At 45.7% G+C, this 27189-nt stretch overlaps 1 protein-coding gene across 9 annotated transcripts in view; it reads left to right on the forward strand.

Annotated features, from left to right (window-relative positions):
* ABHD2 (abhydrolase domain containing 2, acylglycerol lipase) overlaps nt 1-27189 on the forward strand; it is a 120338-nt gene that overhangs the window by 21486 nt on the left and 71663 nt on the right. For all 9 annotated transcript variants that reach the window (XR_014810459.1, XR_014810465.1, XR_014810466.1 and 6 more), the window contains exons 2-3: nt 5846-5924; nt 9100-9299. Coding sequence is in view for 1 of the 9 variants with exons in the window: in XM_001925989.8 (XP_001926024.1) it covers nt 9106-9299 (194 nt within the window). In the remaining 8 variants the exon portion in view is untranslated. The remainder of the gene's footprint in view (nt 1-5845; nt 5925-9099; nt 9300-27189) is intronic.

Genomic DNA, 27189 nt, shown 5'->3' on the forward strand with positions numbered 1-27189 from the left:
AAACACCTGTGCACAAAATACAGTTTGTCCTGTGTTAGCAGGTAGCCTAGGAATATCGTATTGTTGGCTGAATGTGGTCTGTCTTAGTTGGAGCTGGTCTGGGTAACAAGGCACCTTTCTTTAATTTTTTTTTTTTTTTTTTTTTTTGTCTTTTGACCTTTTCTAGGGCCACTCCCGCGGCATATGGAGGTTCCCAGGCTAGGGGACCAATCGGAGCTGTAGCTGCCAGCCCACGCCAGAGCCACAGCAACGCAGGATCCGAGCCTCGTCTGCAACCTACACCACGGCAATGCCAGATCCTTAACCCACTGAGCAAGGCCAGGGATCGAACCTGCAACCTCATGGTTCCTAGTCAGATTCGTTAACCACTGTGCTACGACAAGAACTCCACAGGCACCTTTCGAAAAGGCGTGACGAGGGGAGGGATGGGCTGGGTGTTCGGGATGGAAATGCTGTAAAACTGGGTCGTGATGATCATTGTACAACTCAAGATATAATAAAATTCACTGAGTTAAAAAAAAAAAAACAAACAACCAAAGATGTGGCAAAGGGTCTCTTCAGCCTCTAAAGGATGGGTGGAAGTGCTGAGTCACGAGAGGTAATTTGAGCCAATGCTGCCACAGTTCTGGAAGCTAGATGTCTGAGATCAGGTGTGGACAAGGTTCTGAGGCTTGGTTCTTCAACAAGGTTCTTCTTGAGGGCTCTGGGGGAAAGCCTGTTCCCAGCGTCTCGCCCGCTTCTGATGGTTGCTGGCCATCCTTGGTGTTGTTGGTTTGGAAGTCTCTACGTCCGCCTTCATACGGCCTTGCCTCTGTTCATTGTCCAAATTTCTCTCTTCTTACAAGGACACTAGCGGTGGGGTTAAGGTCTGCTCTAAGCAGTGTGACCCCATCTTAGCTTGATTGCAACTGCAAAGACCCCATATTGAAAGAAAGTCACATTCACAGGTTCCTGGTGGGCATGAGTTTTGGGGAGAATGATATTCACCCCACTACCCCAGGTCATGAATTTTCCATGTTTTCGGTCTCTGCTGCGTTTTTTTCCTTTTTTTTCCCCTCTCACTGTCAGTTTTAGTTTCTCAGTGAACATTAATATTCCAAGGTTGAAGTCATCACTCACCCATGGAGGTGGCATGAATAGGCTGGAATTATTGGCATAAATCGCACAGCTGAAACTATGTAACTGTTTAACTTATTTGGAGGAAGAACAAAGGCCCCGAGGGTTGTTAGTTCTTAAGAGTTTTACTGTTTAATGGTCCCCAAAGGAGGCTGGAAAATAAGGCTGTCTTCTGTTACAGAGCACACTGAGAGAGAGTGTGTCCTGCCCTCTTTAGCCAACAACTGCAATTCTATCCCTAGAATCTCAGAAATTTTGAGCTGAGAGAGACCTCTAGCCTCATCGACTTGTAATCTAATGCTCTCATTTTACAAATGAATCCTTTTAGGGCCCAGAAAGGTTAGCTAACTTGTTCAAGGTCGCCAGCTAAGAAGGGACAGAGCAGACACCAGGACCCAGGTCTCAGACCCCCCAGGCTGGGGCATCTCTTGCTGAATCTGAGCCTCCTCCTGAAAAGAAGGCCCTTTGTCCTGAGAGAGCAGAAACCCTCCTGCTGGTGGAGATGCTGTGAGGCATGTCTTAGAGGTCAAGGGCAGTACTGAAGGTTCCTGTGCTGCTGGGCCTCTGGCAGCTTTCTTGGATTTCTTTGTGAATGTAGAAATGGCAAATGGAGTTTTAACTCTTACAGACAGCACTCAATTCCACTCATAAAAAGGCAGTGGTGGGAGCAGGAGAGTGTGGGGCTCCTGATGGAAGAAGAGCTGATCAGGTGCACGTAAGCTCAGCTCGTCACAGAGACAGAGATGGAAACGGATGGGGCGGGGGTGGGAAAATGTTTCCTTTCCGTCTCTTCCACATACCTGGCCCTAGGCTGCCTGATGTCCTTTTTTTTCTTCTTCTTCTTCCTGCTTTTTTGTCTTTTTAGGGCCACACCCACAACATATGGAGGTTCCCAGGCTAGGGGGCTAATTGGAGCTGTTGCCGCTGGCCTACGCCACAGCCACAGCACCACTGGATCCGAGCCACATCTGTGACCTACACCACAGCTGACAGCAACGCCGGATCCTCAACCCACTGAGCGATGCCAGGGATCGAACCCTCGTCCTCATGGATACTAATCAAATTTGTTTCTGCTGCGTCATAACCAGAACACCCCTGATGTCCATTTTAACTAGATTTCACCTGCCCAGAAAGGGAGAGAGGGCAGACAAAACAGTACAATAGAAACAGCGTTCATTATGTCTGGAATAAGTGCAAAATGTTCATTTCTAGAGGCAGGTCAAACTGAAAAAGAAAGACCACTGGAAACTAAAATGCAGCCAGATAAGTTGAAGTGAATATCACGAGTTTTATTCTACAAGTGTCATTTAATTGTTGGTGTAGTATGTCTGGTGCACCCACACACACACAGTCTCTCTCAGGCACACTTACACACACTTTTTCTAAATCCTGTGCTCAGTAAGTCCTAGGGCTGGTTCTAGCTGCTCTGTAAGTCCTTCCTAGTTTATTTATTCTTGTCCCCACGTTTCTAAAGTCTACGTGGCCTTAACATAAACTCCTTTTCTCCTCCTTTGAAATGAGAATTCTGCTTGATTGTGGTTCTGCACATCACTTGGCACAGTGCCAGGCACACAGTAGGTCATCAGGTCCTCGAGGCCCCTGAAGTACGAGGGAGGTAGCCCTAGTGATATGTGGTGGGACTGCCCTGCTCCTCAAGGCTTCAGTTCAAGGCTGCTGTGTATTTGGACCATAATAATTAGAAACCTCTCATAGGATTGCCTTCACTGAATTGAATTAATTCAATTTTAAAGTCTTGGCATTTTTCAAGGGTTGAGTAGATTAATTCTCTACTGCATTTTCTATTAAAAAAAAAGTTGTAGGAGGACATTGCCTATCACATCCTTCTGGGCCCCTGATGTAAAATCCCGCAGAAATTTTAGTTTTTTTTTTTAAATAAATCCATGTCAGAGGGGTTTCCATTGTGGCACAGCAGAAATGAATCCAACTAGTATCCATGAGGATGAGGCTTCGGTCCTTGGCCTCCATCAGTGGGTTAAGGATCCAGTGTTGCCATGAGCTGTGGTGTAGGTCACAGACCTGGTTCAGATCTAGTGTTGCTGTGGCTGTGGCCTAGGCTGGAAGCTGTAGCTCCAATGTGACCCCTAGCCTAGGAACTTCCATATGCTGCAAGGGTGGCCCTAAAAAGCAAAAAATAAATAAATAAATAAAAATAAAGTAAAATAAAATAAATCCATGCCAGAAAAACCATGTTTTTTTCTGAGTGTCTGTTGTACTTGCTGGGGTAAGAAGAGTGTCATATCTGTTAGCTCTGTATTTAGGAGAACTGCCGTTCTGATTAGATTTTCCTTTTCCCCCTGGCAGTCAGAAAGCTCAGCTCCAGTATAGGCTTAGTCGTATACTTAATTGTTGTATATCTTGACATAGGTATTTTCCTTGTCCAGAGTTGCTTAATTTCATTTTAGATTTTGTTTGTTGCTTTTTAAAGCTTTTTTTTTTTGTCATAAAAATGTGTATAGTCATCATGAATTTTGGAAAAGAAAAAGAAAAATTGCCTGTGTGCTAATAATAACCCAGCCAGTGTAGCATCTATAAAGATTCGGGGAAATAGTACTTCCTTCTATGTCATTAGAAAGTACAGATTAAGGAGTTCCCGTCATGGCTCAGTGGTTAACCAAACCGACTAGCATCCACGAGGATGTGGGTTCGATCCCTGACCTTGCTCAGTGGGTTAAGGATCCGGTGTTGCCGTGGGCTGTCGTGTAGGTCACAGATATGGCTCGGATCCCAAGTTGCTGTGGCTGTGGTGTAGGCCGACAGCTACAGCTCCGATTTGACCCCTAGCCTGGGAACCCCTGTATGCCACAGGTGCAGCCCTAAAAAAAAAAAACAAAAAAGAACAACAACAAAAAAGAAGAGTGAAGGTGTAAATAAACATCCATGTGAATAGCAATGAATAACACGTACTACATTTTGGTATCTGCTACTCTGCCTTTCCATATTGTTTTTAAAAATTTATTTCTATGTATACTGATAGCGTATGTTTTAAATATTCAACCAATACAGCCTTATCCGGGACTAGAAGGGACCCTAGATTTCTCCAAATGTTGCACATTCAGATGCCTCCAGGGCTCATTCAATTATCACTAGTGATTAAGTTGGCCAGGGATCAAAGTTGGGGACCACGACAGGGCTGGTGGGGACATGGCAGCATGGAAAGGGGGTGCCCCCCACCCAGCTCCCTTCACTGCTGCCAGGTGACTGTGCTGGATCAGTCCTGCTAAATCTGCTGAGTTTTTTGTTTTTTTTTTTTTCCAAGAGAAATCAGAAATCCAGATTTTAATCTGAAATCTCCTGATGTTTATAACATAGCAGCTAATAAATAAATTCTGTTTTTGAAAATGCCAGCCCGATGCAGTGCCATCCTGTGGGTTGCCAGTTTAGGATCTTTGCTCTGACACGTCCATTGTTTTTTAGCTGGCCGCTGAGCCCTGGAAAGGTCAGGTGGCTTGTGATGTGGCTGCAGACGTTGCTCTATCGTCCCCTCCTCATCAAAGCCTGGCCCTCTGTGGCTAATTTGTCACAGAATAGGAAGAACAAATAAGAGTTGGAAATTGAGCAAGGCTACTCTGAAGGTTAATTGAATCTCCCCTTCTACTGGCTTTCATTTTCTTTTTAAATCATTTTGGTGCAGGGGAATCAGAGAAAATTAGGCTCGAATTCCAGCTCTAGTCTTTCACAGTCGTATGACTTTGAGCCAGCTTTTGGTGTCTCATTTGTGTTTTCCTGTACCGTCTGCTTTCTTTCTTGTTTCTCCCTCTTTCTTTACCTTTCCTGCTTTCAAGTTCTGTTTAAAAGGGCTCTCTGTGGAGCTGGATAGGAATCTTGATTTTTCCACCTGCTAGCTGTGTGACCTTGGGCGAGTTACTCAAGTTTTTATGCCTCAGTTTCCTCATCTATAAAATGGGGATAATGATAGCACCGACCTCAAAGGTATGATGGAAAGCATTTGTTTGTGTAAAGGGTGACGAGCAGAGCTTGGCACACATCCAGAGCTATGGAGACACTGGCTGTCTCTCCCCCTCCCCCTTTCTCCTTTTTGTCTCCTCTGCTGCTTTGGAAGCTATAGATACTCAGCCCAGTGGGCCAGGCTCTGGTTCCCCTTCTCACTGTAAGCCCTTGTACCTCACAATGCCCCCATGCAGGCAGCCTCCAGCCCCCCAGTGTGGACCAGATCCAGCAGGGGGTTCGGCTCCTCACCCATGACTTTCTGTTCTGTTTCTGAAAATGTGATTTTGAGCCTACCTGTGTCCTTTTTTCTGAGCTCCTTTTTTTTTTTTTTTTTTTTTTCCTTCCCTGTTGTTGCTGTACATTTCGAAGAGCTGAAACAAGTCAACTGCCTGCTGTCTTGACCTCACCCTGGCTAAGTTACTTCCTTGGTCACACAGGGCTGATAGCTGTCAGGTGTCTCTGAAGATTATGTTATGAGATAAAGGGTAAAAGCAGTGTGAGTTTGCGTTAGCACGAGTTCTGAACGCAGCAGATAACTTGTCCTGGAAACCATAGAGAGCCTGTCAATGGATTCACAAAGCCTTCCCCCAGCAGGCCTGTCCAAATGGCCAAGAATGTGGCACACGTGTTAATTAAAGAAATTGTCTTTTTCCCTAAAGACTTTAAATGTAGGAAAAACTGAGACTACGCTTACATTGCAATTAAATTGCTTCTTCTTCGGCCTTTAAAACCTCACCATCCAATCTTTTTCAACTTTTAGGTTAAATTGAATAAGGGATCTGACCTGACTGGCCCAGCCATACAACTCCTCAAGAACAGTTCATAGTCACAGTGGAGAGGTACGTATTGCTGAGACCCTCGGTTTTTGTTTGTTTGTTTTTGTTTTTTGTCTTTTTTGTCTCTTGAGGGCCACACCCTCCGAACATGAAGGTTCTCAGGCCAGGGGTTGAATTGGAGCCGTAGCCACCACCCTACACCACAGCCACAGCAACGCAGGATCCGAGCCCGAGTCTGCGACCTATACCATAGCTCATGGCAACACCGGATCCTTAACCCACTGAGCAAGGCCGGGGCCCGAACCCGCAACCTCATGTTTCCTAGTCGAGTTCGTTAACCCCTGAACTGCAACAGGAACTCCTGGCTTATTTTATGTTTTTAGTTCAATAAGCCTACTCTTGACCAGTCAGGAAACTGGTTGAGCCACCCAAGCTCTGTTCCCTTTGCAGCCAAAGGGACAAGAAGGATGTCTACTTCAGCTCCCTGTCACCAGCATCATGTCAGAGACACTGGAATTCCTGCTTGACTTTGGTTTTGGCCCTTCACTCACTGCACTTAAAAAGCCCTGGAGTTCCCATTATGGCTTAGCAGTTATGAACCCAACTAGCATCCATGAGGACACAGGTTCAATCCCTGGCCTCACTCAGTGGGTTAAGAAACCAGCGTTGTTGGAGTTCCCATCATGGCGCAGTGGTTAACGAATCCAACTAGGAACCATGAGGTTGCGGGTTCAATCCCTGGCCCTGCTCAGTGGGTTAAGGATCCCGCATTGCTGTGGCTCTGGAGTAGGCCAGTGGCTACAGCTCCGATTAGACCCCTAGCCTGGGAACCTCCATGTGCCTCAGGAGCGGCCCTAGAAAAGGCAAAAAGACAAAAAAAAAAAAAGAAAGAAAGAAAGAAAGAAACCAGCGTTGTCATGAGCTGTGGTATAGGTCACAGACGAGGCTCGGATCCTGTGCTGCCAGAGCTGTGGTGTAGGCTGGCAGCTGCAGTCCAATTTGACCCCCAGTCTGGGAACTTCCATATGCTGCAGGTGTGGCCCTAAATGAAATGAAAAAAGAAAAAAAGTCCCTGTTAACAAGCATCTTGGTTATTTCTCATTGACTTGGCACAAGTAGCAGGGCTCTGGAGAGACAAGGGGTGAGCTCGGAGCTGTGCCCCTTGGAGAACCTGGTTAAATCTGCAGAGCCTCTCCCCAGAAAATGGTGCACATACACACATACACTTTCACATATGATTTCATACAGTTCCAGAGACCAAGTTAAGAATGCTTGTTTTGGGTTTTTTTTTTTTTTTCCTTTTCTTTTTTCTTTCTTTTTTGGCCACCCCACAGCATGGAGGGCCAGGGCCAGTTGTCACATCCGAGCCATAGTCTCGAACTAAGCCACAGCTGGGGCAATGCCGGATCCCCAACCCACTGTGCCAGGCTGAGGATCAAACCTGTGTCTCTGTGCTCCCAAGATGCTCACAATCCTATTGTGCCACAGCAGAAGTAAGGTGACATGTCCCCTAGAGTTCAGTTTTAAGGAAGCTCAGCTCATAAAACAACTGTCAGCTCAAAGGTTGGTGTAGCTGAAAAGCATATTCTGAGGTCCAGCCTAGATTCTCAATCAAATCAATGAGACAAAGAAATCCTTTTCTTGCCTGGGTGAGTTTAGGAGCTGGGATCTTTGAAGGCCTGTCCTCACTGAATTGGAACCCCTGCCCGAGATGGTTTGCAGTGTGTTTGGGCCCTGTATGTACCAGCGTCGCCTCGATTTTAGAAAAGGGCTTCTGAGGCCTCTCTGGATGTAGGTCTCATGGGAGTTCATTTGGTGATGCCCCAAACACATTTTTGAGAGATCGTTTTGTCCTGCCTGTTCTGTCTGCACTGTTGGCCACCAGAGTTCTTGTGCTGACTGTTTTTAGCAGCGGCTACTTGAAACCATTCCAGGAGAAGCTGTTGCCATAGCTACCTTGGCTGCCAGAGTTACCATTTTCTCCTTTGTGTTAGCTTGTGGTTTCCCTGATTTTTAAGGTGACAGCTGATGCTCTGTTTTCCTGCCGTGCAGCAAGGAAAGACTGGATTTTTGTTGCTGTTGATGTTTGGTGTTATACGTTTGGAATGGGTGTGTGTGGGTGGGTGTGGGTGTGGGTGTTGTATACAAGATAAAGCTACCTTAAAAAAAAAAATGAAAAGCCAGATAATGCATATACATTTTCCACATTCCGGTTTTTAATTTTGTTCTAGCAGTTGAATTGGGTCCACTTTTAGCCCAATTTTGGACTGATGGCTGTCGTCAGATGCCTTAATCAGGGGGCAAGAAATGGCCAAGTTCCATTTCACACTGCCTGCAATGCCCAGGAGCAAGGACCCCTGGGACCTGGGCCGAGTCTGAACTTGACCCCTGCATTGGGGCTGCCTCCAAGAAAGCAGAAGGCTGAATCAGGCCCTTTCTGCTCTGAAAGCGGAGGTGGGGCCAGCAGACGGTACAGCCACACCTGGTGGCAACAGCAGCCCCATATCACGTCTCTGTCCGAGATGATAAACACTACACCCCACACACACCTGGTGCAACAGGCGGGTTAAGTCTGCAGAGGGATTTAAGGCTGCCTGGTAACAGAAATAATCAAGCATGCCTTCTGGTCCCCCTTGTCCCTACTGGACTTCTTTCACCTGCTCCCAACAGGACCCTCTTCTCAGCATTTTCCAATTTGCTTGTCTTAGAAATAAATGTTCATCAGATTAAAGAAATACCACCCAGGAGTTCCCATCATGGCGCAGTGGTTAACGAATCCGACTAGGAACCATGAGGTTGCGGGTTCGGTCCCTGCCCTTGCTCAGCGGGTTAACGATCCGGCGTTGCCGTGAGCTGTGGTGTAGGTTGCAGACGCGGCTCGGATCCCGCGTTGCTGTGGCTCTGGCGTAGGCCGGTGGCTGCAGCTCCGATTGGACCCCTGGCCTGGGAACCTCCACATGCCGCGGGAGCGGCCCAAGAAATAGCAAAAAGACATAGCAAAAAAAAAGAAAAAGATAAAGAAATACCACCCGGCCCAGTTTACCAGTGCTCAAGACTGTTTGTGATGGGGGTGGTTGCCCGTTTGTTGGCGGCTGAAAGGCGCCAGCGGGAATCGGCCCAGGTGGGTTCTGTGAACACATCTGGGTAGTGACAGATCATCACTGGCTTTGCCTTTTAGGGTGGTGGGCTCCTCTGCTCCTCACATGCTTCTAAACCTACCTGTACCCCCGCTCCCCAGATCAAGATGAATGCCATGCTGGAGACCTCCGAGCTTCCGGCCGTGTTTGATGGGGTGAAGCTGGCCGCAGTGGCTGCTGTGCTGTATGTGATCGTCCGGTGTTTGAACCTGAAGAGCCCCACAGCCCCGCCTGACCTCTACTTCCAGGACTCAGGGCTCTCACGCTTCCTGCTCAAGTCCTGTCCTCTTCTGACCAAAGAGTGAGTAGAACCAAACCCACCTGGTCTCCCGCCTGCTGATCTGTTTGGTCAATGCAGTGTTCAGAGAAGAACCCGCTCATAGTGTGTCCTCAAGGCATCCATATAAAACAGTGTCATTGGTGTTAAAATAGCCACAGCCTCGCTAGGAGTCTGGTGTTTGAATCCTGGCGGGTAGGAGACAGAATCAGATCTTTGTTGCCTAGAAACATTTCTTCCTCTGCAGTGCGATGTCATCACCCATGACAAGGACCTTGCAGAAAACAGTAGTCATTTTTCAGTAGATCCAGAAAATTTGGACCATACCTAGCTCTTAATCAAGTGCTCTGTTGCCAGTTCTAAGTCAGAGGAATCATCCTGACCCCAAATAATTAATAAGCAGAAAGCGCAGGGCTCATGAGTTGGATGCTCTCCCTCTGTTTTATTGAAAAGACCCTGAACATTAGCTAAGAGAAGCCACTTAACGAGAATGTTTTCCTGCCGAGTGAAGCCCATGTCCCCACAGAGGCCCCGGGTCTGTACTTTGGAGGTGGCAGTGCTTCCAATAGAGGAGATCGTAGTTGTTAAACTGAGAAACTGCCTTCCATGTCCAGATCCTGCCTTCAGGAGATATGCTGAGAAATTCCCCCTGCTGATGCCTTCTGAGTAACCTCATCTTCCCTCAGGTCGGGGGTCGAGCCTCTCACGTGAAGCGTTCCATGCTCTCCTGAGTCTGAGTGCTTCCTCCTCCCTTGTCATGACACCTTCACTGATTGTTTGTGCCTCTTCAAGCCTGTTCCTTTCTGCCCGGTGTGCCTTTTCAGATGGCAGCTGCTGGAGAGCTGTCTTATCCAAACCATGTCCCTGAGCATCTGCCCAACAGAGTGTCTAATGTTTGGTGGACCATAGCAGAAGCTCCTCCGTCTATCCTTCTTTTTTTCTTTTTAGGGCCGCACCCGGGACATATGGAAGTTCCCAGGCTGGGGTCAAATTGGAGCTACAGCTGCTGGCCTATACCACAGCCACAGCCGCAGCAATGTGAGATCCAAGCCCCGTCTGTGACCTACACCACGGCTCACTGCAATGCCGGATCCTTAACCCACTAAGGGAAGCTAGAGATCAAACCCACATCCTCATGGATCCTAGTCAAATTTGCTTCCCCTGTGTCACAACAGGAAGTCCCCTTCCATCTATCCTGGTGTAACCTCTCACCCCCTCTGTTGGGGGTTGGTGACCCCGGATCAGCAATTCTCTTCTAAGAGCGAACGGGCAGTAGAGACAGCTGAGCGTTTGGGCTCTTGCTTTGCCCTCTTTGGTTGTCAAGTTCGTTTTCACGTGCTGTTAGCCAAGGGTGAAGGACCCTGGGCCCGGGGTGTTTGGGGTGTCGGTGTACAGTTTGCTCAGAGTTGTAATAACAGTGCCGTGCTTCCCCCTGCCCCCGCCACTGCTGCCCTGAAGTTACTATCAATTTTTTTTTTATTATTATTTTTATTTTCCCACTGTACAGCAAGGGGGTCAGGTCATCCTTAGATGTATACATTGCAGATGTATACATTGCATACTATCAATTTTGAGAGAAACTTACAACGCGATCATATTGCCTCACACCTGTGGACTGCCGTGTACCGTATAACTATCATCATCATGAATTTGGACCTGCCTCTGCCAAGAGGACTATGCAGTATTTACAAGGGTTAGACAAGGACATGCATGGTGTTCTTGGGAAACAGTGTTTGCACTGACACCTCTCCTCCCTCAGGCATATGCACGTATGTTTTCCAAATCATCCAGCAGTTTTCTTCAATACAAACTTAACTTAGGTAATTCACTTGTCTGGACTGACAAGGAACATCTGTACCCAGTTTCAGACCGAGTGGGACCCGACTAGACCCGGTGCCTGGGTCTTTGTAGATAGTTTTTGAACACCAAGGTATTAAAAGCCCTGTAAGCTTATAGAAGATGAGTACAAATTTCCACCCAGAATCTGTTCCTGAGTAATTAGAGGAAGCCATGGGAAAGCTGCTCCTGCCCAAGCTCTGGGGAAACATCAAACCTTATTATCATAAGGTTTGTTTCCACATTAATTGTTCAAAGCATTAAAAAAAAAAAAAAAAAAAAAAAGCTGATTTTGGCAGGGTTTTTTTTGTTGTGTTTTGTTTTTTTTAAACCTCTTTTCTTGTTCTCCTTTGAAAAATAACCCAGAGAGGGAGTTCCCGTCATGGCTCAGCAGAAACGAATCCCACTAGTAGCCATGAGGATGCAGGATCGATACCCAGCCTTGCTCAGTGGGTTAAGGATCCAGTGTTACCATGAGTTGTTGCATAGGTTGCACATGTGGCTTGGGTGCAGCATTGCTGTGGCTGTGGTATAGGCCAGTAGCTGCAGCTCTGATTTGCCCCCTAGCCTGGGAACTTCCATGTACTGCAGGTGCAGCCCTAAAAATCAGAAAAAAGAAAAGAAAAATAACCCAGGGACATAAGTCCAACAGTTTCCCTGATTTTTCTGCTTCCTGGCACACTTTCTCAATGAGCCTGGGCACTAGCCTGGCGCCATGTGACCTCTGTTGGCATGGCCCCAACCCACCCTCCTGGTATGGACGTGCATCCTGGTCACCTTGGACCTTGTGGCTCTGGCCACCCTCTTGCCCCACCCTTCTCGTTAACCAGTTGCCACTCTCCTTCCTAGTGAAACCTAAATGAGGAGGGTGGCGTCGGCCCAGGTTAAAGGCAGAACTGATGCATGTTTAAAACTTAGCTACAGTTTGAAAGTGGCTGTAAAGGGACAAATTCCCCAGAAACAATGTACTTCCATGACCTGTCCCGTTGAGCCTCGGACCAGCAATTCTCTCATAGAGTACGTCATTTCTTTTTTTCAGGTCTTTTTTTTTTTTTTTTTTTTTTGCTTTTTAGGGATGCACCCACAGCATATGGAGGTTCCCAGGCTAGTGGTCGAATTGGATCTGTAGCCACTGGCCTATGCCACAGCCGCAGCAAGGCAGGATCCGAACCGCATCTGCCACCTACACCACAGCTCATCACAGCAATGGCAAAGCCGGATCCTTAACCCACTGAGCGAGGCCAGGGATCGAACCTGCAGCCTCATGGTTCCTAGTCAGATTCGTTTCCGCTGCACCACGATGGGAACTCCACATTGGAGCATTTCTTAAGCAGCTAAATGCGAAACTCCCAACTTCTCCAATTTGATCATGACAAATGATTTTTTTTAATGATTTTTATTTTTTCCATTATAGTTGGTTTACAGTGTTCTGCCAGTTTTCTACTGTACAGCAAATTGATATAGTCACACATACATATATACAATTCTTTTTCTCACATTATCCTCCATTATGTTCCATCATAAGTGACTAGATAGAGTTCTCAGTGCTTTACAGCAGGATCTCATTGCTTATCCGTTCCAAAGGCAATAATCTGCATCTATTAACCCCAGATTCCCAGTCCATCCCACTCCCTCCCCCTCCCCCTTGGCCACCACAAGTCTGTTCTCTAAGTCCATGAGTTTCTTTTCTGTGGAAAGGTTTATTTGTGCTGTATATTAGATTCCAGATAGAAGTGCTATCATATGGTATTTGTCTTTCTCTTTCTGACTTACTTCACTTAGTATGAGAGTCTCTAGTTGCATCCATGTTGCTGCCAATGGCATTATTTTGTTCTTTTTTATGGCTGCGTACTATTCCATTGTGTATATATATACCACGTCTTCTTAATCCAGTCATCTGTGACAAATGATTATTAAAGAGCAAAAGGGTTCACTTTTCCCCCTCCATCTTTCAACTAACCTCTTATTTTTTTTTATTTAGACTCTAATTTGGGGAAAAAACTATATCTTGCCTGCGTCCAGGCAAGCATTCACGTAGTGGATCACCAAAATGTTTTCTCATATTACTCTCCCTTGAGCACATTATAGCATTTAAAGTTTTGAGTATCTTTCATAGACACAATGCTGTTTAATCCCCTGAACAGCTTTGTGGTTAGATTCATTTTTCCCCTCATTCTAAGGATGGGGAAACAAGGAGTAGGAGAGGAGGAAGCTGAACCCAAGTCTGGGACCTTCCTTCTCATCCACAGGGAGGGGCACAGAGACCTTTCTCAGGATGCGGGCGAGAGAAGCAAGGCCGAGAACAGTAAGGGGCCGGCCCATGATTAGAGTGTAGCTGGACTGGCCCCAGAGTGGCCTTCCGATTCCTGCATGACCCTGTTTCTATTTTAATCACTCTATTGGATGCCACTGGCCTTTTGATGTTCTTTCTCTGTGTGGCGTGTCTGTAACAGCCACCCATAGATTTGAAGCTGAGGGCAGGAAACATATCTGTTATGGATAAAAGTGCTTCTCCTGCGACTTTGAAGATTTTTTTCCTAGAGGAAGCCTGTCTGCAGCTTTCACAAACAATCGTCTAGCCTAGAAATTTCAGTTAATTGGTTTACAACAAGCCGATGGTTGTTATTCAGTAACCCTGACTGAAAGTGGCCAGTTATGACAACTTATATGTGGAATCAGGACATAGCCTCTCGCTAAAAGTCGGTGAAAAGTGAACATTGAAAACCTGTTAGGGGAACATGGATTTTTTTTCCCCTCTTTTCAGCATTAAAGGCAGTTTTTAAATCTCTTTTGAGATCATCTATCCAAAGATACAATGGAAACAAGTCTTTTAATGTCTAAAGCAAAACTTTTCTAAGAAGGGAGGATATGTCTCTTGTTCACTTAGCAACAGATCAGTATTTATCTAATGATTCATTTTTTTGTTCTTAAGAAGTGTTTGCTTTCAGTGAAACAAGAAGATTAAAAGTGTCAATCAGAATTATGAGAAAATCTAGGTGTTCCCGTTGTGGCTCAGCAGGTTACAAACCCAATTTGTACGCATGAGGATGCAGGTTCAATCCTCAGCCTCCCTCATTGGGTTAAGGCTCTGGCTATTGCTGTGAACTCTGCTGTAGGTCACAGACACGGTTCTGATCCAGAGTTGCTGTGGCTGTGGTATACCCAGCAGCTGCAACTCCCACTCTAATTTGACCCCAAGCCTGGGAACCTCCATATGCCGCAGGCATGGCCCTGAAAAGCAAAAAGAAAAGAATCATGAAAAAATATAGATGATGATATTGGTCTCCATTTTTTTCCTGAATAAAAAATTTAATTCATATTCTGTTTTTTAAAAAATGAAGAATAAAGTGAAACACAAAAATCTAAGTCTCCCTCTCAGAAATGCATACCATCTGGGACTTTGACCATCATCCCTGTGGGTTTTTTTTTTTTTTCTGCTGTAGCTACTTTTCCCCACCAAAATCAGGGCATGTATAGTGTTCGGTAACCTCCTTTAATAATTAGTATGCCATAGACACTTACCCACAATGCTCTCACATTTGATTTTTTAACAGCTTCAGAATTCTGTCAACCACTCCAATTTCCTAGTGGCTACTGGCAGCAGTTGGTATAGAGAAAAAGCCTAGAATTGAAATGTGTATTAGGATGCAAACCGAGGTCTTCTAAACTAGCTGCACAATCCTGGACCAAGTGGTTTCCTCGGTTTCCCTGTGTATAAAGTGAAATGGTCTCACAGAGCTACTTCTCATCATGACGCGATGACAGGAAAGTGCTATCCAAGGCAGCACCAGTGTTCTTTTTATTTATACATGTGGTGGACACTACCTAGACCTCTAATACTCCAGCTTTTTGTTGGGGTGAATGACTCAATAACTAGTTGTCACAGAGCCATGAAGAAGGTGACATTCTAGAGCTGTGCTTTTTATATATATACACACACACATACACATATTTATACACACACATATATGTACACACATGTATTTATACACATATACATGTATAAACATATATATACACATATGTATACACAATACATATATACACACATATACACATACATATATTTATACACACATATACACATTTATACACACATATACATATATTTTTATACACACATACATATATACACACATATTTATACATATATATACATATACACACACACACACACACACACACACACACATAGTTTTAAGCCATGAAGAAAAATTTGAGTGTTTATGATGATAATTCTTCAACTATAAGCATAATAAAAACCAGGCTGATTGACTCCATTATTCTAACTGTTTATATTACCCCTTCTCCCATCCTAACTCACGCTGAACCATCCCATTGGGGCTTGGGGAGTAGCTTCAGCTACAGATATGCCTCTCCTAAAATCATACGTTGAGGCCCTATATCCTGAACTGATGTTTGGAGATGGGGCTTCTAGGAGACAGTATGGGTAAGATGAGGTCATGTGGGTGGGATGAGTGCCCTTGAAAGAAGAGGAGGAGACACCCGTGCTCTGGTGGACCATATAAGGACACAGCCAGAGGGTGGCCTTCTGCAAGCCAGGAAGAGAGCTCTCACCAAAAAGTACACTGGCTCACACCTTGCTTGGACCTCCAGCCTCTGAAATTGTGAGAAATAAATCTCTGTTGTTTAAGCCAAAAAAAAAAAAAAGTTTAATATAAATAAATAAATACATGAAATAAGACAGGCAGCTCTCCTAAGTACCCTTCAGTGCCAGCATCCTCTGAGTCTAGGACCATTGTCACCAAGCACTGGAAGAGTTTCTTAGAGGAAGAACCCTCGGCTTGGGGGCCTTGGCTACAAGATAAGGTTCAAGAACCCAGAGAGGGGTTTTCTTGTGTATCTGCCCTCTTCTAACTATTCCCACTCCCCTTGTTCCAGGACAAGGGGACACTGGGTCCCCTTGGCTTTGTTCTTTTTAAGGACTTTTTTGAGCTATCATTTACATACAGTAAAATACACAAACCTTAAGTATAAGCTCAGGCCTTTTGCAAATAGATTTGCCTGTGTAGCTACCACTCCCTTGGGCTTTACCAGACTGTCCTGAATCACCTCGCTGCCTCTGACCCACCCATCTGTCACAATACCACTTGAGTCGGGCTCCTCCAGCAGGCCAGCACCCAGGGTGCTGCTGTGTGACCCCAGCCGACCTGTCCAGCCTCACTACCCATGGCATCTCCCGCTGCCCACTAAGTGCCTTCTCCTGAGGCTCTCCTCCCTGACTCCCTCAAGCCCCTTCTTCCTCTCTACCACGATGCCTCCTCACCCTGCACTTACACTTATGTAACTTCTGTTCTGAGAAACAGTCCCTGACTCAGCCCAACTCCCCTTTCACCTTCCTGCCCATGTTTCCCCAGCATGTAGCTTCGGTGTCCATTTAGAATGTTTCACCTTTGTCTATAGGGATTGGCATCTGTCTCTTTTCTTCATCAGTGGAGTGCACATACCCACATCAAGAGTCATACTCTTGACCAAACAGAACAGGATCCCTAGCAGCTCAAATCTTAAACACGATGCCCTTCTGTCTCTTGTTTTCCATCGACAAGTGTGGATGAGGGATGTGCCCATTTTGGTCAGTCAATGCCATGTGCTCCAGTGAAAGACAGCCCAGTCTTTCCGTGCTGCTTGGGGGTGTGCCAGGGAACCCAGTGCACCTTTGGCTCTGATCAAGGTTTGTTCATTAGGAAGTCACTCTGCTATCTCTGAAAGAAGATACATTGGTTGTTTGGTTTTATTTTATTTTATTTTTTTGTCTTTTGTCTTTTTAGGGCCGCACCCATGGCATATGGAGTTTCCCAAGCTAGGGGTCAAATCAGAGCTGTAGCCGCGGGCCTAAACCACAGCCATAGCAACACCAGATCCAAGCTGTGTCTGTGACCTACATCACAGCTCAAGGCAACACCAGATTCTTAACCCATTGAACAAGGTCAGGGATCAAACCTGCAACCTCATGGTTCCTAGTGGGATTCATTTCCACTGCGCCAGGACAGGAACTCCGGTTGTTTGGTTTTAAGTTAAGTCAAGGCCACCCAGGTACATGCATAAAGGCAGTTTACAGCCTCCACCCATCCCTTGGGCCTCACTGAAGTTTCCATTACCAGGTCCTGGTTAGATAGAGAAAACAGGAAGCAGGTGCCTGCCATTAAAATGTGTGTATTCCCTGTGGGAAGGCAGGCTTCTGCTTTTTCACTCACTAGCAGACCTGTCAGTATGGGTCATAGTATAGCTAAAGATGAAGGCATTGAGGAGGAATGTGATGGAGCCCTTAGCTAACAGACAAGCCTAAAAGCAGTTAGCTGAGGTGTTTTTATTGGATACAAGAGACATCCGTGAGTCCCTACAGGGTCTGGAGAAAGGAAGCAGTGTGATCAAAACCTGAGCCACGTATTTGTGGATCCCTTCTTCCCCAGAGACAAAGAGGTAATAGTTTTCTTCTGCAACCAGTTGCCACCTATATTAATAAGAACTGGATATTATTGTTCTCCGTGGGTTTGAAAGACACCTGAAACCTGAAGAAGAGGGCCACACCCATTCCAACATCAAGCTACAAACAGAAGTTGACTCACCTATGCCACGGTCCCCTCCCTGAGGGTTTCCTCTTTGAAGCTGCTTTAGATACTCAGAAGAGAATGGCAGAAACCCTGTGACCTTTCCATGGTTGTTAGTAGGTTCATCTTTTTTTTTTTTTTTTTTTTTTTGTCTTTTTTGTCCTTTGAGGGCTACACCCGCCACATGTGGAAATTCCCAGACTAGGGGTCTAATCAGAGCTGTAGCCACCGGCCTACACCACAGCCATAGCAACACGGGATCTGAGCCACATCTGCAACCTACACCACAGCTCACGGCAACGCCAGATCCTTAACCCACTGAGCAAGGCCAGGGATCGAACCCTAACCTCATCACTCATAGTCAGATTCGCTAACTACTGAGCCACGACGGGAACTCCAATAGGTTCATCTTCTGTGGGTTTTTTTCTGTTTCTCTCCTCATTCACCAGAGGACAAATGAGAATCCTGTTGCAGTGTTGTCCTCATCATAATTAGTCCATATCTTCGGTTTTTCTGCCAGTAGTTTTTCCATTAATCCTGGCTAAGAACCATTTGAGAGTCTACTTCTCTGAGACTCCATTGTTGGGAAGTATGAAAAAAAAGGATCATTTTTCAAAACACTTTCATTGTGGAAATTTTCTAGAGGCACTTTTTTTTTTTATTGGTTTCTGCACACTGTGCTCCCTAATTATTTCTGATAAGACAGGGCAAATCTACTTTTGATTTTTCCCTCAAGCAATACCAATTCCCTCTCTATTGCAGGCATACATATTCCCTTCCTAACAGTAATATTCCTTTTTCTTTTATCACCAATAAAAGCCTGATTCTATATATAAAAATATATTCCAGATATATATATACTTGGTATGCCATATGTATACCAAGATACACTTTTTGTCCTAGTATACCAAAGACATGTTAAATAATTAGAACTGCTCAACAGAAAAGCAGTAACTCAGATCTCTCTGATAGTGTAACCAATATGTGGAATAGTTTCTAAGATCTAAAAAACAAAGAACTCCATATATAGATTCCTGCTCCCCTTTGCCATTTCCCTCCTTGCCTCCTTTTTATTATACTGTCTTATTTGCCGTGTTCAGATCAAAGGGGAAGCTAGGGCAGTCTTGACTATGGACACTTTGGTGTTTTCACAGTCTTAAATAAAACGTCCTGCAAATGCAGCTTCACACACTCCCTTCTAGTCAGATGGCCAGCCCCAGGCCCCTCCTGGGTAGAAATCCTGGAGCCAGTACAGCTGATTTATAGTGAGTTAACGCTGAAAAGAATTTCATTATCTTGAGCTTAAATTCTTCATTCCGTCTTGCTCACAGAGAGAGACATTCCAGATCAGATTTAGATCCTTTCCCCCTTGGCTGAACACCAAAGCTTCATCCTTTTTATAGGATAATCTCCTAATTACTGAGAGTCTTAATTCCATTGACCTGATTTTACCCATTTTACAAATTGTGCAAATATTTCCTTGGATGCTTGTGGTAAACCATTAACAATTGATAAGTGGGTCTGTGGCACTCTGATGCGCTTGTTATGTAGGCACCAAACCTTCAGAGCACATTTGTTGGGGAACTTACAGTACAAGGGAGTTCTTGAAAGAGGAAAGACCCAAAATCAACTCTGTTGAGACTGATGGTGCGCTTCAGTGAGGTCACGTTTTCAGGTGACTTTCGCTTAAAATTGCTCATGTTTCTGATGACACGACCCAAACCAAAACTGCCAAGGTGAGCAAATGGAATTGCTAAACCTCAGATACTGTCCTCTGTCACCCAACACCCCAGTTTTCCCAAGACTGGTAGGTTTCCCAGAATATAGGATTTTTGATGCTAAAACCAAGGAAGTTACAGACAGGCAGGGACACAGTGGTCAGCCTCCGTGACTGTCTCCTGCGGTCAGATGATGAGGGTTTCTAAGCAGGTGTGTTCCAGGGGTAGCTGTCCAGTCCGCCGGTGATCAGGTTGAATTTAACTCTTGGATGTTGCCCCCCCCCCCACCCCCACGTACTGTCTCTGCCCTGGCAGGTCACTTATCCAAGAGGCCAGGAGGAGAGCGCTACCGTCTTTGAGGCCTCTTGTGTTGAATTCAGATGATCAAGCTGAGTCCATAGAGAAATTCATCCACTTTCTCTAACTTAGGTACAGGTTGGCTTCTTGTTAGAGACCCCGTGGCTTCATGCAGGAATTGCTGAAAGATCCAAAAGTTTCAGAATCTGGAATATTCAGGACGTTTCCTGGTGGCTCAGTGGGTTAGGATCCAGCAGTTATCACTGCTGTGGTGTGGGTTCGATCCCTGGCTTGAGAACTTCCACATGGCATGGATGTGGCCAAAAAAAAAAAGAGTGCAGACTATTCAAGACTTCTTTGATTTAGTTCAGATGGAAGGAAGGAATCTCATCCCCCATGTGCGATAAGCTTAAAACTATTGATTTCAGTTTCCAAAAATGTATCACCAACCTATTGCCCTGTTCATCATGCCTGAGTTTATTCGTCACGGCTCTACCGTGTCTTCAAAAAGGCAAAAGAAGCAGGTGCTACAGCCGATCCCATCGCAGGACACAGTGTCAAACCCAGCACATATGGATGGGCCAGAGGACACCTGCTCCAGGCAAGGCCTGTCCCATTGCCAAGTCACCCTTCTTCCAGTCTTTCCCAGACTAGGCTCCAGGGTCCATCTCTGTCCACCAATCATCCTTAATTTTACCTAAACAGCTTAACTAAACCTAGTTCACTTTACAGAATTTGCCTGGGACCAGATCCACACTTTCACAGTCCTTCTCAACATGTAGTTGACTGAATAATATCCAGGAACAGGAAATGGTCTTCATTTTCTAGAAGGTCTAAAGTGTCCAAGGGTAGCCGACTTTTATCAGCTTCTCATGCTCTCCTGCTCCTGTAAATTTAGGGATCATCCGTTTTGATCTCTCACACCATTCCTTTTCTTGGCCTGCTCCATGGCGTGGCTCCCTTCCCTAATGGAGGTCACTTGATACGGCCAAACTGTGTATGCTTTTGTTGGTAAAGTTTAACTAAGACAGCAACTTGACTTTGAAAATGTTTTCTAGAGGGTGAATAAGTATGGTTTCTAAACTCTAATCGTCCCTGTAGCTGTCCAGCAGTTTGGGGGGTCAAGAGCTAACTGTAGCTTTACTTCATCTTTGTCTGAAGCAGCAGTGCTTTGGAAGGAAGCATTGTCCCTTTTTTTTGTCTTTTTAGGGCCACACCCACAGCATATGGAAGTTCCTAGGCTAGGGGTCAAATCGGAGCTGCAGCTGCCAGCCTATACCACAGCCATAGCAACACGGGATCCAAGCCCTATCTTCAACGTACACCACAGCTCAGGGCAACACCAGGATCCTTAACCCACTTATGAAGACCAGGGATCGAACCCACGTCCTCATGGATACTAATTGGGTTCGTTACAGCTGATCTGCGACAGGATCTCCCCAGTCTTCTTTAGCAGTTCGAGGGTACCTTCTGTGCAAGTGCAAGTGGAGTCAGTTGCAAGGACTGAGTTTTAGGCTCAGAATCTGCTGGGTGGTATCACATTAACTGAGGGAAAGGATTCCTCTGGGTTTCTAAGGAAATCTTCCCTATACGAAATTCCCAGAAGTGATGTTCTTTGGTGGCCCAGCGGGTTAAGCCTCCTGCATTGTCACTGTAGCAGCTCGGGTCACTGCTATGGCATGGGTTTGATCCCTGGCTGGGGAACTTCCATATGCCGTGGGTGTGGCAAAAAAAAAAAAGTGAAGCTTTTACTCAAAGAGAAAGCTGTAATCCTTAACAAATTGATTTCTCCTGTGACTGGATGAGATGCCATCCCTGTTATGAAGTGACCGCCAGGCTGAGCAGTGCCCTCTGCCAAGGGTTGTGTCCCCCTCAAAGCCATTCTTCATCTGCCCAGGGTAGCTGCCTGCAGTGCAGCATCACCAGGAGCCCTGGAAGTGAGTCAGCCCTTGTGGCAGTTTGTGAACCATCCTCAGCCTCCACCCTGTGTTGTTTCTAATCACAGACTGAGGACTCAAGGCTAGCGTGGGTGCCTGGCATCAGGTTGGACGGCTTAGTTTCAGGGGTAGCCATCAAAGGTCTGTGCTCCAGAGCATTTGGGAAACCTCCTTGCCTGGAGGCCCGTGGTTGATCCCGAACCACCCATGGCCTCCTGGGAAGGGAGAGGTCCTCGGGAAGAGGCAGGTTCTGTATTTTTCCATCTTTCCACTGGATACTGAGGCCGTTGCTAAGCAACCTGACTCTCCTGTTGACGTGCAGTACGAAATTCTCTGAACTGGTATTCTCGGCCAGATAACAAAAGTTTGAACAGTAATTCCTTATCAGTATCCAATGAGAAACTCCACCTATGTTTTTTTAACTCGATGGATTTTATTATATTGATGGTGGTACAGCCATCATCACAACCTCATTTGACATTTCCACCTCACCTGCGTGTGTTTTCAATCTGAAATCTGCCAAGTCATAACACTACAGATTTTTCCTTCCTTATTATTTCAGTAAAGGGCAAGGCTTCTCAGTAAATCAAGAAAGACATATTTTTTTAAGTTCGTTAATATTTAGTAGCCTGCTCTTCCAGTGTGTTCACTGTGCATACACCACACGCACGCCCTCCCGTACATATGAGAATCCTTGTTCTCATATCTCCTCTGTCCATCAGCATCCTCTTCATCACTCAGGGCCGCCTCACATTCTAGCTCCTCCAGTATTCTCTAACTTTTACACTTCTTCTGTCCCTTGGGCTCCTACCTAACAACAGGGGTGTAAATGAGATCATTCCGCGTGTGTATCTCCTCTGTTCGGAGAGGCTTAAGGACAGATACCACCTTAAGCTTTTCTGTATTCTCTATGGGTACTGCTTTTCGCAGTCAGGGTACCATCATGTTTGTAGTTAGTTTTTGTAGGAACCCCTGGGATTGACGGTCAGAATGAGTAATTCAGATAAGTTAAAAGAGAACGAAATCCAGATAAGTTATAAGAAGGTACTGTAGAGGCTTGGATGCTGTCTCGTGTGATCCTGACTGACGAGTTGATCTGGAAGGTGGGACAGTGCGAGGGAAGACAGAGAGGCTGTGTGAGCATGAGCCAGCGAAATCCGGCATTTAAGCAAGCACTTCTGGTAGAAAGCCCACTTGACTCTCCACGTCCACACGTTTCACCCATCCATATCTGTCCTTTGGTCCTGTTGGCCTTCCAGCCAGCCTGACCAGATTATAAGATGATGGAGTCAGAGTCCCCATTGTGGCTCGGTGGTAATGAACCCGACTAGTATCCATGAGGACGCAGGTTCAATCTCTGGCCTCACTCAGTGGGTTAAGGATCCGGTGTTGCCATGAGCTGTGGTGTAGATCACAGACGTGGCTCAGATCCTGTGTTGCTGTGGCTGTGGTGTAGGCCCACAGCTGCAGCTCCAATTTGACCCTTAGCCTGGGAATCTCCATATGCTGCAGGTGCGGCCCTAAAAAAAGACACAAGATGATGGAGTCTTTACCGATTTGGCACTTTTCCTCCTTGTCACTGCTCTGCCCTGACCCCACAAGCACTCTGCTCCTGTTGTCCCAGTTCCAGGATCTTTATTGAGCTGGGCTTTGACCATCTCTTTTGCAATTGTCAAAAGTCTCCTCCATGCTGTTTGTGTGGCATTTAGACCTGCTACTCTCTCTGCCCTTTGCTCACCGTGCTCTTGGTTTTGTTCGCTAATGTGCTTTGGCCCCATCACTGGCCTAGTCTCCACAACTGCCTCCTGGCCAGATCCTTGCCAGGTCCTTCTGCCATGATGTGTGACAAGAGCTGTCTGATTATAGCAGAGAGCTCCGGGTCTTTGGGGGAGAAAGAGGAGGTCACATCACGCGGAGTCACAAGTTCCCCAAAAGGAAGAGTTTGGACTTGATCCCAAGAGCACTATTGGTGGCAGGAAATGCAAGGATGGGAAAAACACCAGAGGCCTTTCAAGGGAGAATCCATAAGTCTTGGTGGATAATGGAATGGCCTTGGGGTTAGAGGGAAGGGCTGACTCACGGTAAATGCCAAGGTCATTGAGCCATCGAGAGAATAGAGTCAGTGACAGAAATAGAGAAGTCCAGTGGGGCAGCTGCTTCTCAGGTAATGCTATCTAGTTTGGAGCAGCCTGTTAGGATGTGCAGGTGCAAGGGTGGTAACAGAACTTAGGTGTGGGAGTTCCCTTTGTGGCTCAGTGGTAACAAGCCTGACTAGTATCCATGAGGACGCGGGTTCAATCCCTGGCCTCGCTCTGGGGGTTAAGGATCCGGTGTTGCCATGAGCTGTGGTATAGACCAAAGATGCGGCTTGGATCTGGCGTTGCTATGACTGTGGTGCAGGCTGGCAGCTGTAGCTCAGATTCAACCCCTAGCCTGGAAACCTCCATATGCCTCGGGTACACTCCCCCCGCCAAAAAAAAAAAAAATGAAAAAAAAAAAAAACAAAAAAACCAAAAAACTTTGGTGTGAGCTTAAGGCCAGACACGCAGATTCCAAAACAACTGCTGGCAGCAGGGAGAAAGGCAGAGTGGGAGAGAGAGCTGAGGACCAATGGCAGGTGGGGTGGGCAGGGGAAGAGGCAGCAGATGAGCTAGAGATGGGCAGCCAGAAAGGTTAGAGGAGAACCAGGAGCTTCGGGTGTCACAGAAGCCAGAGAAAGAAGGCATGGAAGGAGTCCATATCAGAAACCACAAAAAAAATAAGAAATAGTGAGAGCTGACCAAAGGCCTTAGAGCGCGGCCAGAAAGAATCAGGGATTTTTGAGGATGTTTTTTCAGTAGTAGAGTCAGAAAAGAAATCTGCCTATAGAAACAAACAAAAAATTTAAAAAAAACAAAAAACAAAAAAAACAAATATGGAATGCTAAGTTGGAAAAAGGAGAAAAAATAGGAAGCCGGAGGGGAAAACCAGATTGGGTAAAGGTTCCCAAAACTGGGACGGTGAGGGCCAGGGCACCAGGCAGAGGAGGTTAGTGAGCTGTTGGGCCTGGAGATCTGGAGCTCCAGCTCTGTGGTGAGACCACCTGGGCTCAAATGTCAGCTCTGTCCTCCTATGGGCCAGGCCACGTCACCTTGCCAAATCCCTGTTCCCTAATTTGCAAAATGGGCGTGATAGCATAATACCAACCTTATTTCATAAATTCAGGATGAGGGTTTAAAGATATAGATGTGAAATGGTCTGTAGGCTGCTTAGCACATGTAAGACTTCAACAGTCATCACTGCTGGAGTTCCCTGGTGGCACAGTGGGTTAAGGATTCAGTTTTGTCACTGCTGTGGCACAGGTTTGGTCTCTGGTCCGTGGGCGTGGCCAAAAAAATAATCATAGCTGCCATTTGCAACAACATGGATGGAACTAGAGACTCATACTGAGTGAAGTAAGAAAGAGAAAGGCAAATATATGATATCACTTTATCTGGAATCTAATATACAGCACAAATGAACCTTCCACAGAAAAGAAAATCATGGACTTGGAGAACAGACTTGTGGTTGCCAAGGGGGAGGGGGAGGGAGTGGGATGGATTGGGAGCTTGGGGTTAATAGATGCAGACTATTGCTTTTTGAATGGATTAGCAATGAGATCCTGCTGTGTAGCACTGGGAACTAAGTCTAGTCACTTGTGATGGAGCAAGATAATGGGAGAAAAAAGAATGTGTACATGTATGTGTAACTGGGTCACCATGCTGTACGGTAGAAAAAAAATTGTATTGGGGAAATAACAATTTAAAAATTTTTTTAAATAATAATAATCATAGCTGCTATATTGTAGCTTTTTTCATATTACCATTATTAGCTAGATCAGTTGTATAAAATGACAAAGGTCATAATGCACACCAAGTCTATACAAGTATATTTGAACATCTGTAAGACCTAGCGGATAGGTGAGGAAAGGATATGACTAGGTAACTTCCACAAGAGGAAATACTGGTAATAAACACCAAATAATTTCAGTCTCGGTGATGATATAACTTTTAAAAGTGGAGTATTGTTTGATACTCAGAGGAACATCTGACAATATCATCAACACAAAATTGAATCGGACATGGTATTCGTCAAGTGGAAAGCGGATGGACAAGTAGAAACTATGAGAAGAGCAGAGAAAGCTGAAACCCAGGCTTGCAGAGTGGGAACCCTGCGAGACTCAAGAAGCTGTTGGGCTATAAATGAGCTATAATGGAAAAAATAAAAATCGTTATTAAAAAAAGAAGAAGAAGAAGCTATTGGGGAGTTCCTGTCATGGTTCAGCAGAAGTGGATCTGACAAGCATCCTTGAGGAGGAAGGTTTGATCCCTGGCCTCGCTCAGCGGGTTAAGGATCCAGTGTTGCCATGAGCTGTGGTGTAGGTTGCAGATTCGGCTTGGATCTGGCATTGCTGTGGCTGTAGCATAGGCCAGTGGCTATGGCTCCAATTCAACCCCTAGCCTGGGAACTTTGATGTGCCACAGGTGCAGCCCTACAAGACAAAAAAAAAAAAAAGCAGAGGAAGATACTGGTAGCTGACCTCGACCAAAAGAAGGAACTAAGCCAAGAAAGAGTGGCCGTGGGGTCCTCAGCATGGGAGAAAAGGAAAAGACCTCTCAGGATAGAGGGAAGGGAAGCCCTCCCAGCAAGGGCAGGCACAGAGGGCCTCTTGAGCAGTGTCTCCAGGAGAAAGTAAAACTGGAGATTGTCTGATGTCTTCATCCAGTGACTTACTGGTCCTTTAGAGTTTGGAAATACGTTGGTGATTGGTGCAAAGAAAACTAAGCTAATGAGAAAATGATGAAAGTGATAACCTGAGGGGAAATCGAGTTCTAAGAAAATAATGCAATGTGTGACAGAGTTGTGACTAATATTTACATAGTTATAATAATGAAAATGCTGAACATTAATTCAACCAAACGTGTTGCTATAGAAATATTGAAAAGAATGGGGAGTAGGAATTCTCTCATGGCACAGCGGGTTAAGGAACCAGCATTGTCACTGAGCGGCTTGGGTCGCTGCTGAGGCACAGGTTCTATCGCTGGCCCAGGAATTTCCGCATGCAGCAGGTGTAGCCAAAAAAAAAAAGAATGGGGGATGAAGAAAATGGATGTTGTAGGGGAGGTATAAGAGAGCTAACACCTTCCATAGCAGGAAATTCAATAGACGATATGGAAACTAAAATTAAAGAACCCGAAGGATAAGCATACATTTGGGCCAGAGTGGGATGATAGGGGCAACTAACAGAGTTGAAATAGCTGTCTTCTAAAAGCAGGAATTGGAGGTGGAAATAGGTAAGGAGGCATCTTGTTGGACTTTTTTTACGATGTTGAAAGAAAATGAAAAAAAGCCTAGACAGGTGAAAATGAAATATGGAAAGATATTCTAGCAACACTGTATATTACAGTAAACATGGGGAACAAAAGTGCCCCCAACAGGGGCAGCAGGACTGTTGTGCAGGGGAGGGAGCGTGGGCTGTCACATCAGAGAGACCTGGAGGTCAAGTGCAAGGTCTGCTGCCCGATGGATCTCTGGACAC

The sequence above is a fragment of the Sus scrofa genome, chromosome 7, assembly GCF_054392235.1.
Source record: "Sus scrofa isolate SSC_HxYL_T2T_F1_AM1 chromosome 7, Sscrofa_HxYL_maternal_Yorkshire_Landrace_v2.0, whole genome shotgun sequence".
Taxonomy (NCBI): Eukaryota; Metazoa; Chordata; class Mammalia; order Artiodactyla; family Suidae; genus Sus; species Sus scrofa.